The 13,335-nt window shown below is 40.2% G+C and overlaps 1 protein-coding gene across 50 annotated transcripts in view; it reads left to right on the top strand.

Moving 5' to 3' along the window:
• SIPA1L1 (signal induced proliferation associated 1 like 1) overlaps positions 1–13,335 on the top strand; it is a 428,639-nt gene that overhangs the window by 380,983 nt on the left and 34,321 nt on the right. For 29 of the 50 annotated variants that reach the window (XM_063644113.1, XM_055288952.2, XM_063644103.1 and 26 more), the window contains 3 exons: positions 6,952–7,098; positions 10,315–10,439; positions 13,188–13,306. In XM_063644113.1, coding sequence (XP_063500183.1) covers positions 6,952–7,098; positions 10,315–10,439; positions 13,188–13,306 — 391 coding nt within the window. Of the gene's footprint in view, positions 1–6,951; positions 7,099–10,314; positions 10,440–12,686; positions 12,750–13,187; positions 13,307–13,335 lie in introns of all 50 variants that reach the window. The other 21 variants (XM_055288937.2, XM_063644088.1, XM_063644086.1 and 18 more) reach the window with 1 other exon arrangement.

Here is a 13,335-nt window from a genome sequence, read left to right as displayed (position 1 = left end):
CCTCTACTTTCCATTTGTGGCAATGACCCTTTAATATCAAGAGGGCTTATTTAAGTAACTGGGGACAGAATTTAATCTATCTTGGAGAAGATAAACCAATTTCCTTTTATAAAAATTAGATGATAGGTAAAGGTGAAGCACTTGATAGTCTGATAAAGCTATAGCATTAAACATAGATTTAAGTAGAATTATTTGGTTTTTGTGGACTAAGTTTAGAATACTTCATTTTAAAAGTATATTGCTGGTAGAGCTTTTCTAAAATTGACTCGAAGTGAAATGCAAGATCTTGGTTGACTCCTTCAAAAGGTTTTAGTTGGAACTAAATTCTGGTGTTGTATTTGTCAGCCAAGACAAGAGAGAAAAGCAGAGGGCCGCATTTGGCTTAAAGTCACCGGACTCTGAAGGCTCCTGTTTTCCACTCCTTGCAGGAAACAGCGTACTGGCATCCATGTCAGGATTAGAGTTGATGTGATTTGCAAGTTCATATTTTTAGATGATACTGCAACAGTGGTTCCTATTCAGGCATTCAGGAAATGGGCACAATGGCTTCAGCTTGGCACACCTCCCAGTTCCCCATCGTTTACAAACTCCAGAGTGACCCAGGAATGGGAGGAGAATGCTCCAGTACTGTGTCCAGCTCCGGCTCTTCAGTTACTTACTCATCATTCCTTGGGCCTCAAAAGTAGCTATTCTGCACTCACACTAGGGAAATGTTTCCATAACGGCTTCCTCTCTGCAGGGCCACCTGTGTATTAGTGTGACCTGCCTGGAAATTCCTAGAAGCACCAGGAGGGTAGGCTGTGCTGTCCAGGGGCCATGATTTGCATCCTGGCTATGCTACTGGGAGTGTGTGGCAGTGGGCAAGGTCCTGTCCTTCTGCACTTTAACATCCCCATGACTCAAGTAGATCACGGCCGCACCTCTTAGAGTCTGTGAGGATTAATTAGGATAATACAGGTTCAGCATCCATTACCCAAAATGCTTGGACCAGAAATGTTTCCAATTTCAATTTTTTTTTTTTAATTTTGGGCATATTTGTGTTAATCTTATTGGTTGAGCATCCCAAATTTGAAATCCAGAATGCTCCAGTGAGCATTTCCTTTGAACGTTATATTGGCGCTCAAAAAGTTTTGGATTTTGGGGCCAAGTGCTGTGACTCACACTGGTAATCCCCGCCCTTTGGGAGGTTGAGGCGAGTGGATCACCTGAGGTCAGGAGACCAGCTTGGCCAACATGGCAAAACTCTGTCTACTGAAAACACAAAAATTAGCTGGGTGTGGTGGCGGGCGCCTGTAATCCCAGCTACTCGGGAGGGTGAGGCAGAAGAATCACTTGAACCTGGGAGGAGGAGGTTGCAGTGAGCCGAGATCACACCATGGCACTCCAGCCTAGGAGACAGAGCAAGACTCCGTCTCAAAAAAAAAAAAAAAAACAGGATTCCCATGATCTAGTCTGAACAGCTGGTATGAATTATGTGGTTAGAAAGCCAGCAGTAACTCTGTTCACAAAGTATACAACAGGAAGCTATGAAAAGACAGGCACGAGTTGCTTGAAGTTGAACACAGCTTGTTCAAACTACGCTGGATATAGCACCCAAATTACATCACCTTGAATCATTGTAGAGATTTTTCTTTTTTTTTTTTTTCACATAATTCTGGAAGAATCCTAGTTGATATACATGGCTGAAGACAGAAGACTTTAACTTGGTCCTGTTCCCTGGTTGGATAGCATTTTAATTGTTAAGTTGTGGTAAAATGCTGTGCTTAATTATGGACTCAAGCATTTAATTTGTCCATCACTGCTGCTATTTGAAATGCTCTCAATTGTTTATACCACCAGCTCACTGTTTGCACTTGGGTTACTGAGGGCTTTATGTCCTTGTACATATCTCACCTTGGAATAAAAAGTAAGAAATAGAATAGAGATTTAATTAATCTTACCTAATCAGTTAGGAAAATATTTTACCATCAACTTCTCACTTAGAATTCCATACCCATAAGTTGATAAGTTGTAATCAGTCATAATCTGGAGTGATCAGTTTAATAAGAATCTATTAATGTTGGCACTATATATGTCGTCCTGTGAGTTGATTCATGGAATAGGTGTGGTGGAGGACAGGGTGGTTGTGTTAGAAATCCATGTGTGTGTGTGTATGTGTGTGTGTCAGCTCTCTTTTTTAGCCTGGTGTGAGACTGCTTCTGGAAGAATGAAGGACGTATCTTGGACCATCTCTTCCTAAATATCCAACCCCTTCAACTCTTTGTTTTCACTGCAGTGAAATGCATTGCATATAAATAAAAAGCTGGTGTTAAGTGTAGTGTCAAGTGTAGTCAAAAGACTGTGGAAGTAATTTCTCTGGATGGTGATGATCATGACTTTTTCAATTGCGCATTCTTAATACAATAAAAAAAAAAAACGCTGGTGTTTTATTTCAGCAGAAGGAAGCCCCAGAGGATGTTTGGTATCAGTTATTTTAAAAATGTTTAGTTATTTCTTGACTAAATTTATAAAAGTATAGGGAAGAAAATCTTCTGAAATTAATGCTAAAAGATTTACAGAATTCCTCTCTGTAATTCTGTAAATTATAGAGTAATCCCTTACCTTTTGGGTAAGGGATGCTGAACCTGTATTATCCTAATTTTCACAGTGACCAGAGCATTCTTTAAAAAGAATATTGGCTGTATTCAACAGAATGGAAATATCTCACAGCAATTGAAAGAGGTATTAATCTTCGTCCTCTAAATCTACTGAGGCATTAACATCAGACGTTTGGGGCTTTTTAAGACTAAGCAGAAAGATCTGGATTTATCTCAAAAGAGAAGAAAAGATTCTTGTGATCTTGCTGTAACTTCACTGGACTCAGCAACTCTTAAAACAGAGTACACTTGTGAGGTGGGGTGGGGTGGACAGAGATCCAAGAGGTCAGTGTGCTGGTTTTCTTATGTGAGCCAGTGTGAGAGGTACTGCTCCCAGTTCTTGAAGCACCTCTTCAAAGTGGCAGGATAGCAATCAGCCCATCTTCCAATAACGATCAGCCTCAGGCTATCTCTGCAGAAGTGGACTGCCAGTACCCAGACAGACAGCGGTGCCTTCCACTCTCCCACTAGGTCTGTTCTCAAATAATATTTGTGTGATAGTATCAAATTCAGAGTATTTGGAAAAAATAGTCATCAGAATAAGGGCTAATTCTGAATTTTTCTTTGCCTACCATACATACATCTAGAGTCATAAAAACATTTGGGTGGCATTCCATCAGTTGCTCTATGTGTGTTCTATGTGTGTGAACAGTCAGAAAACAAAGCCACTATTGAGTTATATAAATGCAAAAGAGGGATGGGAATGAATGCCAGCCTTCTGGAAATGCTATTTTTTCGCTTTGGGATAACTCCAGTAACCAAATAGAATTTTCTGATACATTTGCCAAATAAAAAAGCTGAGGTTGAGAACTAGCCTGCGATTTCTTAGCTTAATATACGTTTGGAGAGCAGGGTAAGAAAAGCAGCCTCTAAATACAAATGTAAAGGTTACATCTTGACTTTTCCTTTGGAATTATGTTGTAACTTCCTCATAGAAGCGTAAACATTTTAACGTTCACCGTAAATATACTTCGCTGGCATTACTTGTTTACCCCTAAGTCAAAAAATCAGACCCCTACACGTTGCATTAATCTTCACTGGGTTAACATTCCACTGCTGTCTCCTTTTTTTCTAGTTTTCTATAACACCTCCTCCCCTTTGCAGTAAGAAAGTCAAAGCAGCTATGAAGTGAAACTCTATTTGAAGTTTCTCTCTATTAGGTGTGTATAAGAGCCAAACACTTCAGGTTGAAAGGAATGTGGTATTTTGTTACATTTGGATTCATGTCATTCCTTAAGCCTTACTTGGTTTTCATTTTCATAACCAACTCCTCCCATTCATACCCCTTTCAGATCACCTTACAATTAATTACTTTAGAATAATAATGAGAAATTTGCAATATGTCTCAGTGGAAAAGAGTAAAGAGAAACCCATGTTATGGTACCCAGATAAATGTCTTGATCTTCTCTTATCAAAACACATTACCTGAAGTAGAGATGAGCTAGTATCCCACTAGTATGTGGCCCCGCCATACCTGCCCCACGCATACCCTACTTTGAGATCTGGCAACCTAATTACAGTGCCAGTGGGTGGTTGGCCCATATTTCTCACAGTCTGTATAGCAACAGCGAGATCGACGATGATAACAGGAAGACTTTAGAAACCCGGCCTCTTTCTTCTCACCACATTTCCGGAACACTGACATCCCAAGTCTCCCTGTGTGCCCCATTTCACACTAGTTAGAACAGGCATTGTCCTAAGTTATCTCACCATCATATGTAAGATTGATGATACATCGGTGTCTGGGCTTAGATATAATTCTATCACCTGTAACTCCATCCCTTTTTCTTGCATTTTAGAAGGCATATTAACTTTCAGTCTGTTACAATTGCTTTTATTAAATTATTCACAAATTTTGGCACTTCATTATTAGTGACCAACTGTTGTTCAAGTGATCTAGCCCCACCATAGTTGAGAACTCCTGACTTGGGGCATCTGACATAACTATGGTACTTGTCCTGAATGCGCCTTCCCTTCTTCATTTTCTACACCACTGATAGGGAATCTCCTTCATTCAAAACACATGTTAAGCACTCAGAGATGTAAAGATAAATAAGGCTCAGTCCTGGCCCCTTAAAGACAGAATCTTAATTCACATTAAAGGAGACACACATAAAATAACTATTCTATACGACATGGTGTAATGGTGCAAAGAACAGATTGTCATGGGATTTGAGGAGATTCTAATCTATGAATTCAAAGCTACGATGTTGGCATCAGGCCTTTTTATGTGAGTAGCAAAGGAAGAAGGCATTCCAGGCAGAGAGAAAAAGATGAATAATAGTGTGAATGGACGGAGTCTGAGAACTAGGACACCTTGACAGTCTCTAGAATGTGGCGTGCGTGGAGCCATTAATGGGGATGGAGATGAGGATGGGGTTTGGTCAGATGGTTCAAGGCCTTAAAGAGGGTCCCAGGGATTTGGTCCTCTATCCTGTAGGCAAAGGGAAGCTTTGAATAGGCTTTTAGCAGTCAGATGACTTGGTGGAAGAGGGTAGGTTGGGGCTGCTGGAGGAATGGGGTGGAGAGAGCCTGGAAGTTGAGAAGACCTATCAGGACACTTGTACTGACCCAGGCTGCAGGTGAGAGAACTCAGAAGCCCCTCAGCAGGTTGGAAACTAGGTATCTTCTTTGTCTTTGTGTTTTCAGGACCAGCACCAGGTGCCTGACACACAGTTTGTGCTCAGTAAATAGTGGTTGAACTTAATTAACCCAATTGACTGTGGAAAGTAAAGAAAGAGGAAGGAAAAAAATGGCTTCACCATGTTTAGCTTGACTAGTCACGTGACTTGCAGTCTCATGTTGTCCTGTGAATAAAGCCATTATGTGGTACAAAAAAAAAATGATGTTTATCTTGAGATAACAAATATAGGAAGGACAGTTTGGGGTATTGGAGAGTGGGATAAAACGTGTTAGTCTTGAAAAGGTCTGATTTGGATTGCTGGTGAAAGGTGTCCAGTCGAGATGTTTAGGAGACAGCTGGAGACAAATCTGGGCTCTCAAGTCAGATCTGCCTCTTGGGCATGGATTAATTTGGGAGTTGTACTTTTTAGTATCTATCCTTATTCTTTTTCTATTAGCAAAGCTTCTCAGCTTCCTATACCTGAAGCCCCATCCTGCCCTACTCAGAAGATAAATAGGTTCACTGTGGGACAGGGCCTCTGCCAGTGAAGCAGCTTCTGTCTCAAGGCATCAAAACTTTGACTTGTCTTAGGATAGCTTTATGTGCAAAGTTGTTTGAGCATGCAAACCCATTGTAAACTGTCTTATTAAAAAAAAACAAAACAAAAAAAACAGGCCTTCTTTAGGGGACAGCAGTAGTTTAGCATGGAGTGCAGTGAGCTTAGAGTCTAGAAACCTGACTTGTTGTGAACTTGAACAATGACTTAGATTTCACTTCCTAAGTTATAAAATGGAAATGACCTCCCCTGCTGCAAGAGTCAAGTGATTTGTGCCAGCATTTGCTTCTGAAATAAAATACCATAGTTACTAAGGGTTAGCTTAAACCTAGTCACAACTGTGACCTAAGCACAGCATCACTTACTCATATCCCATGTTGCCTACTAGAGTAGAGGAGGTAGAGGGGAAAAAATATGTCTGTCCTGACCACAAAGCTATGGTTTCTGCCTTGACAGGCAGTTGGCAGTGTGAAGGACCCATAACTTTAAAAACAGATACATGAGGTGCCCATGTGGAGCACACTTCTACTGCGATGTTATATACATTCAGTAATTCTAGTTAAATTCAACAACTGCAGTTTTAGACATTTTTTTCATGGAGGTTTTTATGTAGTGATACTACTACCAACCAAAATTATAAATACTAAATAGCAAAATCTGAATATTCATTCCAGACTGTGAATAATAAGATTGGAAAACAAAGAAGCATACAAAAAATGTACCAGTGTTACTATGGTCATATACTCTGGGAGGACTAGTGTAAGAAATTGGAATTAATTGCTATGTTAATGTCAATTGGGTTCAATTATCTTCTGCTCTGCCATACTAGGAAACTGCATAAGTAATTTAGCCAATTGAATTCTGGCAGCTTTTGGAAGCATACATGTTTTCTAGATCTTTTTTTCCCCGTTATTTTTTGACACCCACCCCCACCCCCTCCAAGGCAGTTTTCCAGCTGTTCCCCTAGGGAGTCATTTTATGGGGAATTTTCTTTTGTAGGCTTCCAGCTGGCTTCATTTTCACTATCTCCATGAGGTCACTGTTTTTGTCACATTTATATGATATTATCCATCATGCATTGCCTTGGGATTTTCCCTTTGAATTGTTGACTTCATGTTTTTGCGTTGCACATGCAGGCTGTCTCCTGGTTCGGACATCTATGTAACGGTCTCATCCATGGCTTTAGCAAGATCCCAGTGTCGGAACTCTCCTAGCAACTTGTCTTCATCCAGTGATACTGGTTCTGTGGGGGGCACTTATAGGCAGAAGTCCATGCCCGAAGGGTAGGTATGCGTTTGTCCCATTCTACATGGTCCCTGTTGGCATCATTTCTTTCATCTATACTCAGACATGTAAAATGACTTCCATTCAGCCAGGCTTGATCAATTTGTAGACAAATGAAAGAGAAAACGTAGTTAATAATCCAGATAGAAACATGGCTTAATGGCTGGTTTAAACTACTTCTTAGGAAGTTTATCATCCTCTAGCCTCTACAAAGAACTAAATGGCAAAGAAATCAAATTGCATTTGTTTGTCCATTATATATATTGCTTAGTTTCACAGTTCAGATTTTGTCACTTCTTATTTACTCCAAAGCAGAAAAAACACCTGTACAAGTTTAGGATGGGAATGAGAGGCAGTTAAAAAGCAAAGCTGTTTAAAAGACATAGGGCCTGTTCTACCCTCCTTGGAGATTTATTTTTGGATCACACACTTTGAGGAATTCTGACCAGGCAGGGCAGGTCCAAAGAGAGGGCCCCAGTAAATGAGGAGTTTGGAGACCATGTGGGAGAAAGAACTGAGGATGTGCAAGCTGAGGATGAGAATTATGGAGGTAAAGAGACCACAGTAGCTTTCTTCCAGGACTCTTAGATTAGGGATCAAATTTGTCTGTGAGGACAAGTGAGGCCAGTAAATGAAAGTTATAGAGAAGAAGGGTCCAGCCCATTTTGAGGAAGATATTTCAAAGCTGTCAGCCTGCCCTGGAAAGAACTGGATGGCCTCATGAGGCAGAGTCCTTGGTCACTGAATGTGTTTCATATGTCAGCCAAATGTTTACTTAAAACTCCTTCAAATCTAACTGTGACTTTTAAACTACTAAATGCTTCTCTGAACAAAGAACAATTAAGCTCTTCAAAAACAGCACCAAGTAAAATTTAGAACAAGTTTTATCTTAGCTCCTCAGGACTGGGTATCCCTTATACTCTGGCATACAATAAATTGGGGATGGGGGGCATACATGAGAAATGAAATTAAAAGTTCATCAGATGAAAATGTTTTCCAAAGCAGAGTTTAAAGATAGTTTTACCTTATTGTTTATTTAAAACCAGAGGGTCAGAAAAATGTCCATCTTTAAGTTCAGAGGTTTAAAAGTTTACACTGCTACCAAAAAATAAAAGCAAGCTGGGCACTGTGGTCCCAGATACTTGATAGGCTAAGGCAGGAGAAGATCCCTGGAGGCCGGGAATATGAGTCCAGCCGGACAACATAGGCCTGTCTCTTAAAAAATAAAAAAGTAAAAGCATGATTAGACTCCATTTCTAACTGGCATTTCCATGCCTTTTAAAAAAGGCTTAATACAAATTTAGAATAGGATCATAAATAGGTATATTTACTCTTATGAATGAAACAAGGACCCTTAGGGAGGAGATGGCAAAAAGTGTAATTGTGAGTCCTTTTTTTAAATGACCACTTTAACCAATTAGAAGTTTTCATAAATCAAGGTTTTTATTTTTGATAAGTGCTACATCAGTATGTGAGATAGCTTTGCTTAGTGAGCCTTGTGATGGGGTATGTAAATGAAAAGCATTTGTGAAACAGTAACTGGGGGGATGATATAATAAGAGTTTTATTGGCTGGGTGCAGTGGCTCACGCCTGTAATCCCAGCACTTTGGGAGGCCAAGGCGGACGGATCACGAGATCAGGAGATCGAGATCATCTTGGCTAACACGGCGAAACCCCGTCTCTACTAAAAATACAAAAAATTAGCTGGGCGTGGTGGCGGGCGCCTGTAGTCCCAGCTACTCAGGAGTCTGAGGCAGGAGAATGGTGTGAACCTGGGAGGCAGAGCTTGCAGTGAGCCAAGATTGTGCCACTGCACTCCAGCCTGGGGGACAGAGCAAGACTCCGTCTCAAAAAAAAAAAAAATAAAAAGTTTTACTAAGATAAATGTTTTTCTAGCCCCTTCTACTTTGTAGATGCTTTATGTAGATTTTTCTCCTTGGCTTCTTATAATGGAATTGCCGTTTTACACATAAATTGAGGCAAAAATTCAGTGACTTTGTTCAGTCATACTGGGTGGGGGTTGGAACTTGGCCCCAGGTCTTCCTATTGTTTATCTCCTGCCTTTCTGGTGCACCACTTGCTGGTTTTACCCATACATGTATCAGCCTATAGCAAGAAGACACCCCACGAGCATCAGTTCATCCATGCCCATCTCAAGCCATCCTCCCACCCCAGCCTCCTGAGTAGCTGGGACTGTTGTGGCCACCACACCCGGCTAATTTTTTTACTTTTTGTAGAGCCCGGGGTCTCACACTGTTGCCCAGGCAGGTCTTGACTCGTCCTCAAGTGATCCTCCTGTATCTGCCTCCCAAAATGCTGGGATTATAGGCGTGAGCCACTGCTCCTAGCCCCTATTTGGTCTTCTATTGTATAGATTATGCATACGTTCATTAGTAACCACATATAAATTAGTAAATTTCCATATGAATGTTTAAATTCTACACTCTGGCACTTTTTCATGGGCTCAGTCAGTATTTACTTTGTTGATATTCGTAGTCAAGGCATATGCTTTAATTAAGCATGTATTATTATTTTACAAAGGGAAAAATAAAACTGGCTCACTAAATAGCTAAACGTTCTTTCCAGAAATAAACATTTGCCTTTATTTTTTGCCAGTTTACCTGCTTCCAAATTGCCCTTCGCAAAGGCAGTTTAAAATTTTTACAGTTTGAACATGGTTTCTACATGATCTGAATGATAGTAATCTTTGTATTTCAGACCACAAAGCAAGTACTCAGAAAATATTTGGTCCAAGAACCACTGACTTAATGATTTAGTAAACTACCAAGTTAAGAAAAACAAACCTCCACAATATACCATTTGGAATATATATATGGACTATTAATATTTAGATTGTGAACTTTTTCTTTTGGCTGTGAGTAAGTCTGAACTTGGCTGTACGAGGGCTTAGAAAATTTTGGTTTCTTACACTATATACCTTAGGTTAGCTCAGTCCTAATGGCTTCCACCCTCACTGTTACAAGTTTGTTTACATAGCACGCATACCTTTTTGAGCAGAGTGGTGTATACTGACCACAACATACACATTTCCACACCCACGTAAACACGAACCAGGGTGTGTATACAAGTACAGACACGTAAGCAAAAACCAGTAGTGCCTGTCATTAAAATTTAGTTCATTACACCCAGGACTGCCTTCCCCTCATGGGTAAGGTCCCTGATATTGTCTTTGCCTTTGCGGAAATCACCACAGGTTTGGAGTGAGCCGTAGATCCCCAGCCTCCATTGACAGGCAGAACACCCAGTCAGATATCGGTGGCAGCGGAAAATCCACACCTAGCTGGCAAAGAAGTGAGGATAGCATTGCTGACCAGATGGGTAAGTAATCAATTTCTACAAGAAGCAAGTTGCTTTTACAAGGTGACTTAGGTCACCTCTTGATGATGTTATCAAAACATTGTTATAAAAGATAGCCCTAGTTAATAAATATGAATTAGAATTAAGTCTCTGTTAGATTATGTATAAGTGAAAGCAATAAATAAGACCTAAGAGAAAAGGAATTCTAAGTGACCCCAAATTCAAAAGTGGAAAGCCGATAGGAATTATTTTGAGCACCTAGATTAAAACACCAGACTACCAGACTAAGTACCTTCCTCCCCCTTGTTTATTTGTTTTTGCCTAGAATAAGTGCCTTGAGAGATTGCTTGGTGTACTTAATGTCAAGTTAAAAAACAAAACTATGAACAAAGTGGAAAAGAGATACGATTATTGTTTAGTCACATTTGTAGCTTGCTTAGAATCTCTTTCCTCCCTGATGTGCTTTTAAAAAAAATTCTTCTCACTCTGCTATTAAGCTGTCAGCTAAGGAAATGTCTTAGCAGTATGAAACAGCTGGGTGGAAGAGATTTGCATTAGTGAGCTCGTGCCCGGATTTCTACTGCATAGCCCTTTCTTTCTATATATGTGTTGTTTCACAATGACACCATAACACTAGTTGATACAATAACATTTTGCCATGAAACAAGATTTTCAACACAGGAGCCTCAGGGATTTGGTACCAACACAGGAGCCTCAGGGATTTGGTACCAACACAGTTGGTGCATCATTAACTTGAATCTAGATTGTTAGACTGTTGAGTTTTTTCCTCCTTTATTTAATCTCTAGTTGCATCAGTGTAGGATAAAAAGGTGTACATTTCAGGGCTGAAAAAGATAATCTTATAAGACAAGACCCATCTGTTAATCTTCTCTGCAAATTCATTGTTTTGTCCTGTTTTAATGACTGTGCCCGAGTAAATGTACTAACCATGGACATAGAAAGGAGTGGAGATGTGTTCCACTAAGACAGGGGTTGAGGAAGAAAAATGGGAGTTCCTAGGTTCTGAAGATATGCTTTGTTCCAGTAGCTTCAGTGAGATGTGCCTTGTTATTGAAGCCATCTGTCATTCTCCACTCTTATCCTACCCACCCCCACACAGAAAACCTGAGCATATTCTGATCTGCTTTTCTACTCTTGACAGAATGTTTTAAATCCCATATGTTTTGGTACTGTTGAGATGGTAACGACACATGTGAAAAGGATCCCTTCTTCAGCATGACTTTAGCGGCTTTTTTTGGCTCCTAGTGCAGGCTTTGAACAAGGCTGCCAGCAAGCCCTTTGTGAGGCATGCAGTGTCATGCCTCCCACTCTCGGGAAGTCACACGGAGTGAGAAGGAATGGAAAGGGTAATTACAAGGTTCTTCCTAGACCCCTGTTCATTCTCTCACACAAACCTCCCTCTAGTCTTTTTTTCTCTGCATCCACTTTACTTTAGTGGCATCCCACTCTTAATAGATAAGACTTAAAAATGAATGTAGATGAATTTTTAAAACCTATTTGTTCATCTTTTTGTAAGGTATACGTTTTTTTAAAATAAGATACCCCTGAAGCCTGCCAAAGAAGCCTTTTCACCACAGTACAAGAGGTCCAAGTGGTGGCCTTTCACCATTGAAAATCTAACCCTTCAAATAAAATATTAAAATAATTTTTAAAATAATTTTTGATATCCCAGCATTCCAGAAAAATAACCCAGCCTTTCCTAACTGGCACATCAGAAGGAATCAGAAGGCTTAGCTGGTATAAGCCATTCCAGGGAGAAGTCAAGAAAAATAATTGTTGCATTTTTATTACTCAGTACCCAATATTGAGTATAATATAATGAGCTGACCATTCTGTACTCAGTTTATAAGAACAACATTCTCTAATGACTTGCACTGATTGAGAATGTTTACGAGGTCCTTATTGGTTAGGCATCAGTGTGTTATCAGCAGGTACCCTCCTGACAGCGGTAACAGGAGTTTAGCCTACTGACTTGGCTCACTTATCTTTATGGCTGTTCGCTTTTCTGCCTCTGCTTTTGGAAATGGTTGAGAGTCAGAGTCAAGGAGTATTTTGCCCTGTCCTCTACATGTTAGGAAGGGTGTTTCAGAGGCCCAGGATTCTTGCTATTCGCTCTAGTGGTGTTATGGAGGATAAATTCTTTATCTCTCACTTTTGGAACCCCATCTTGAACGCCAGCTTGGAGTCCAAAAGGAAGCAATTGTTTTAAGTAAACTAGTTGCTGTGTGTCTTTTCTGTTGTGCTCAGCTTACAGTTATAGAGGACCTCAGGATTTCAATTCTTTTGTCCTCGAGCAGCATGAATATACAGGTAAAATATTTCCAAAGTGTCATGGTAAGTAACACGTGATTGCATCCATGCCTGTTTAGGTAATGTAGACCAAGCTAGGTTAGCCACACTTGGCAATGAATGAATTTCATAAATTTAATTCATATAATCTAAATTTATCCCCCAAACCAAAAGTTGATTCTGAACTTCGCTGCATTGTTCATGGCCTTTGGTTTGGTGGTACTTGGCTATGCTAATGTGTATGATGTGACAAGTTGTCACCAGCTGCAAGCTTTATCCATCAGCCACTTAAGTTTCTGACCTGCTGTCTATCATATAGACTCTTAACAAGCTTACTGCTGAAATGCAGAGTTTGCTGGTCAGTGAACTGAAAGATGCAATGGCAAGCCATCTTCATTTGTCACCATGTACTTGTTTCTGCTTAGTGCCTGCACCATAATGTCCTATGCTGTATTCCAGAGCCAACATGCCATCTCCCAGCAGTATCAAAGGTACTGCCAGCTTTCCGAGAGAGCCCCAGTGGGAGATTAATGCGGCAGGATCCAGTGGTTCATTTGTCTCCAAACAAACAAGGGCATGTAAGTTAACTATAAACTTAAAAAAGTAT

This window comes from Symphalangus syndactylus, chromosome 8 (genome assembly GCF_028878055.3).
Source record: "Symphalangus syndactylus isolate Jambi chromosome 8, NHGRI_mSymSyn1-v2.1_pri, whole genome shotgun sequence".
Classification (NCBI taxonomy): Eukaryota; Metazoa; Chordata; class Mammalia; order Primates; family Hylobatidae; genus Symphalangus; species Symphalangus syndactylus.
The sequence above is the reverse complement of the archived record's forward strand: the minus strand, read 5'-3'. Positions and strand labels throughout refer to the sequence as shown.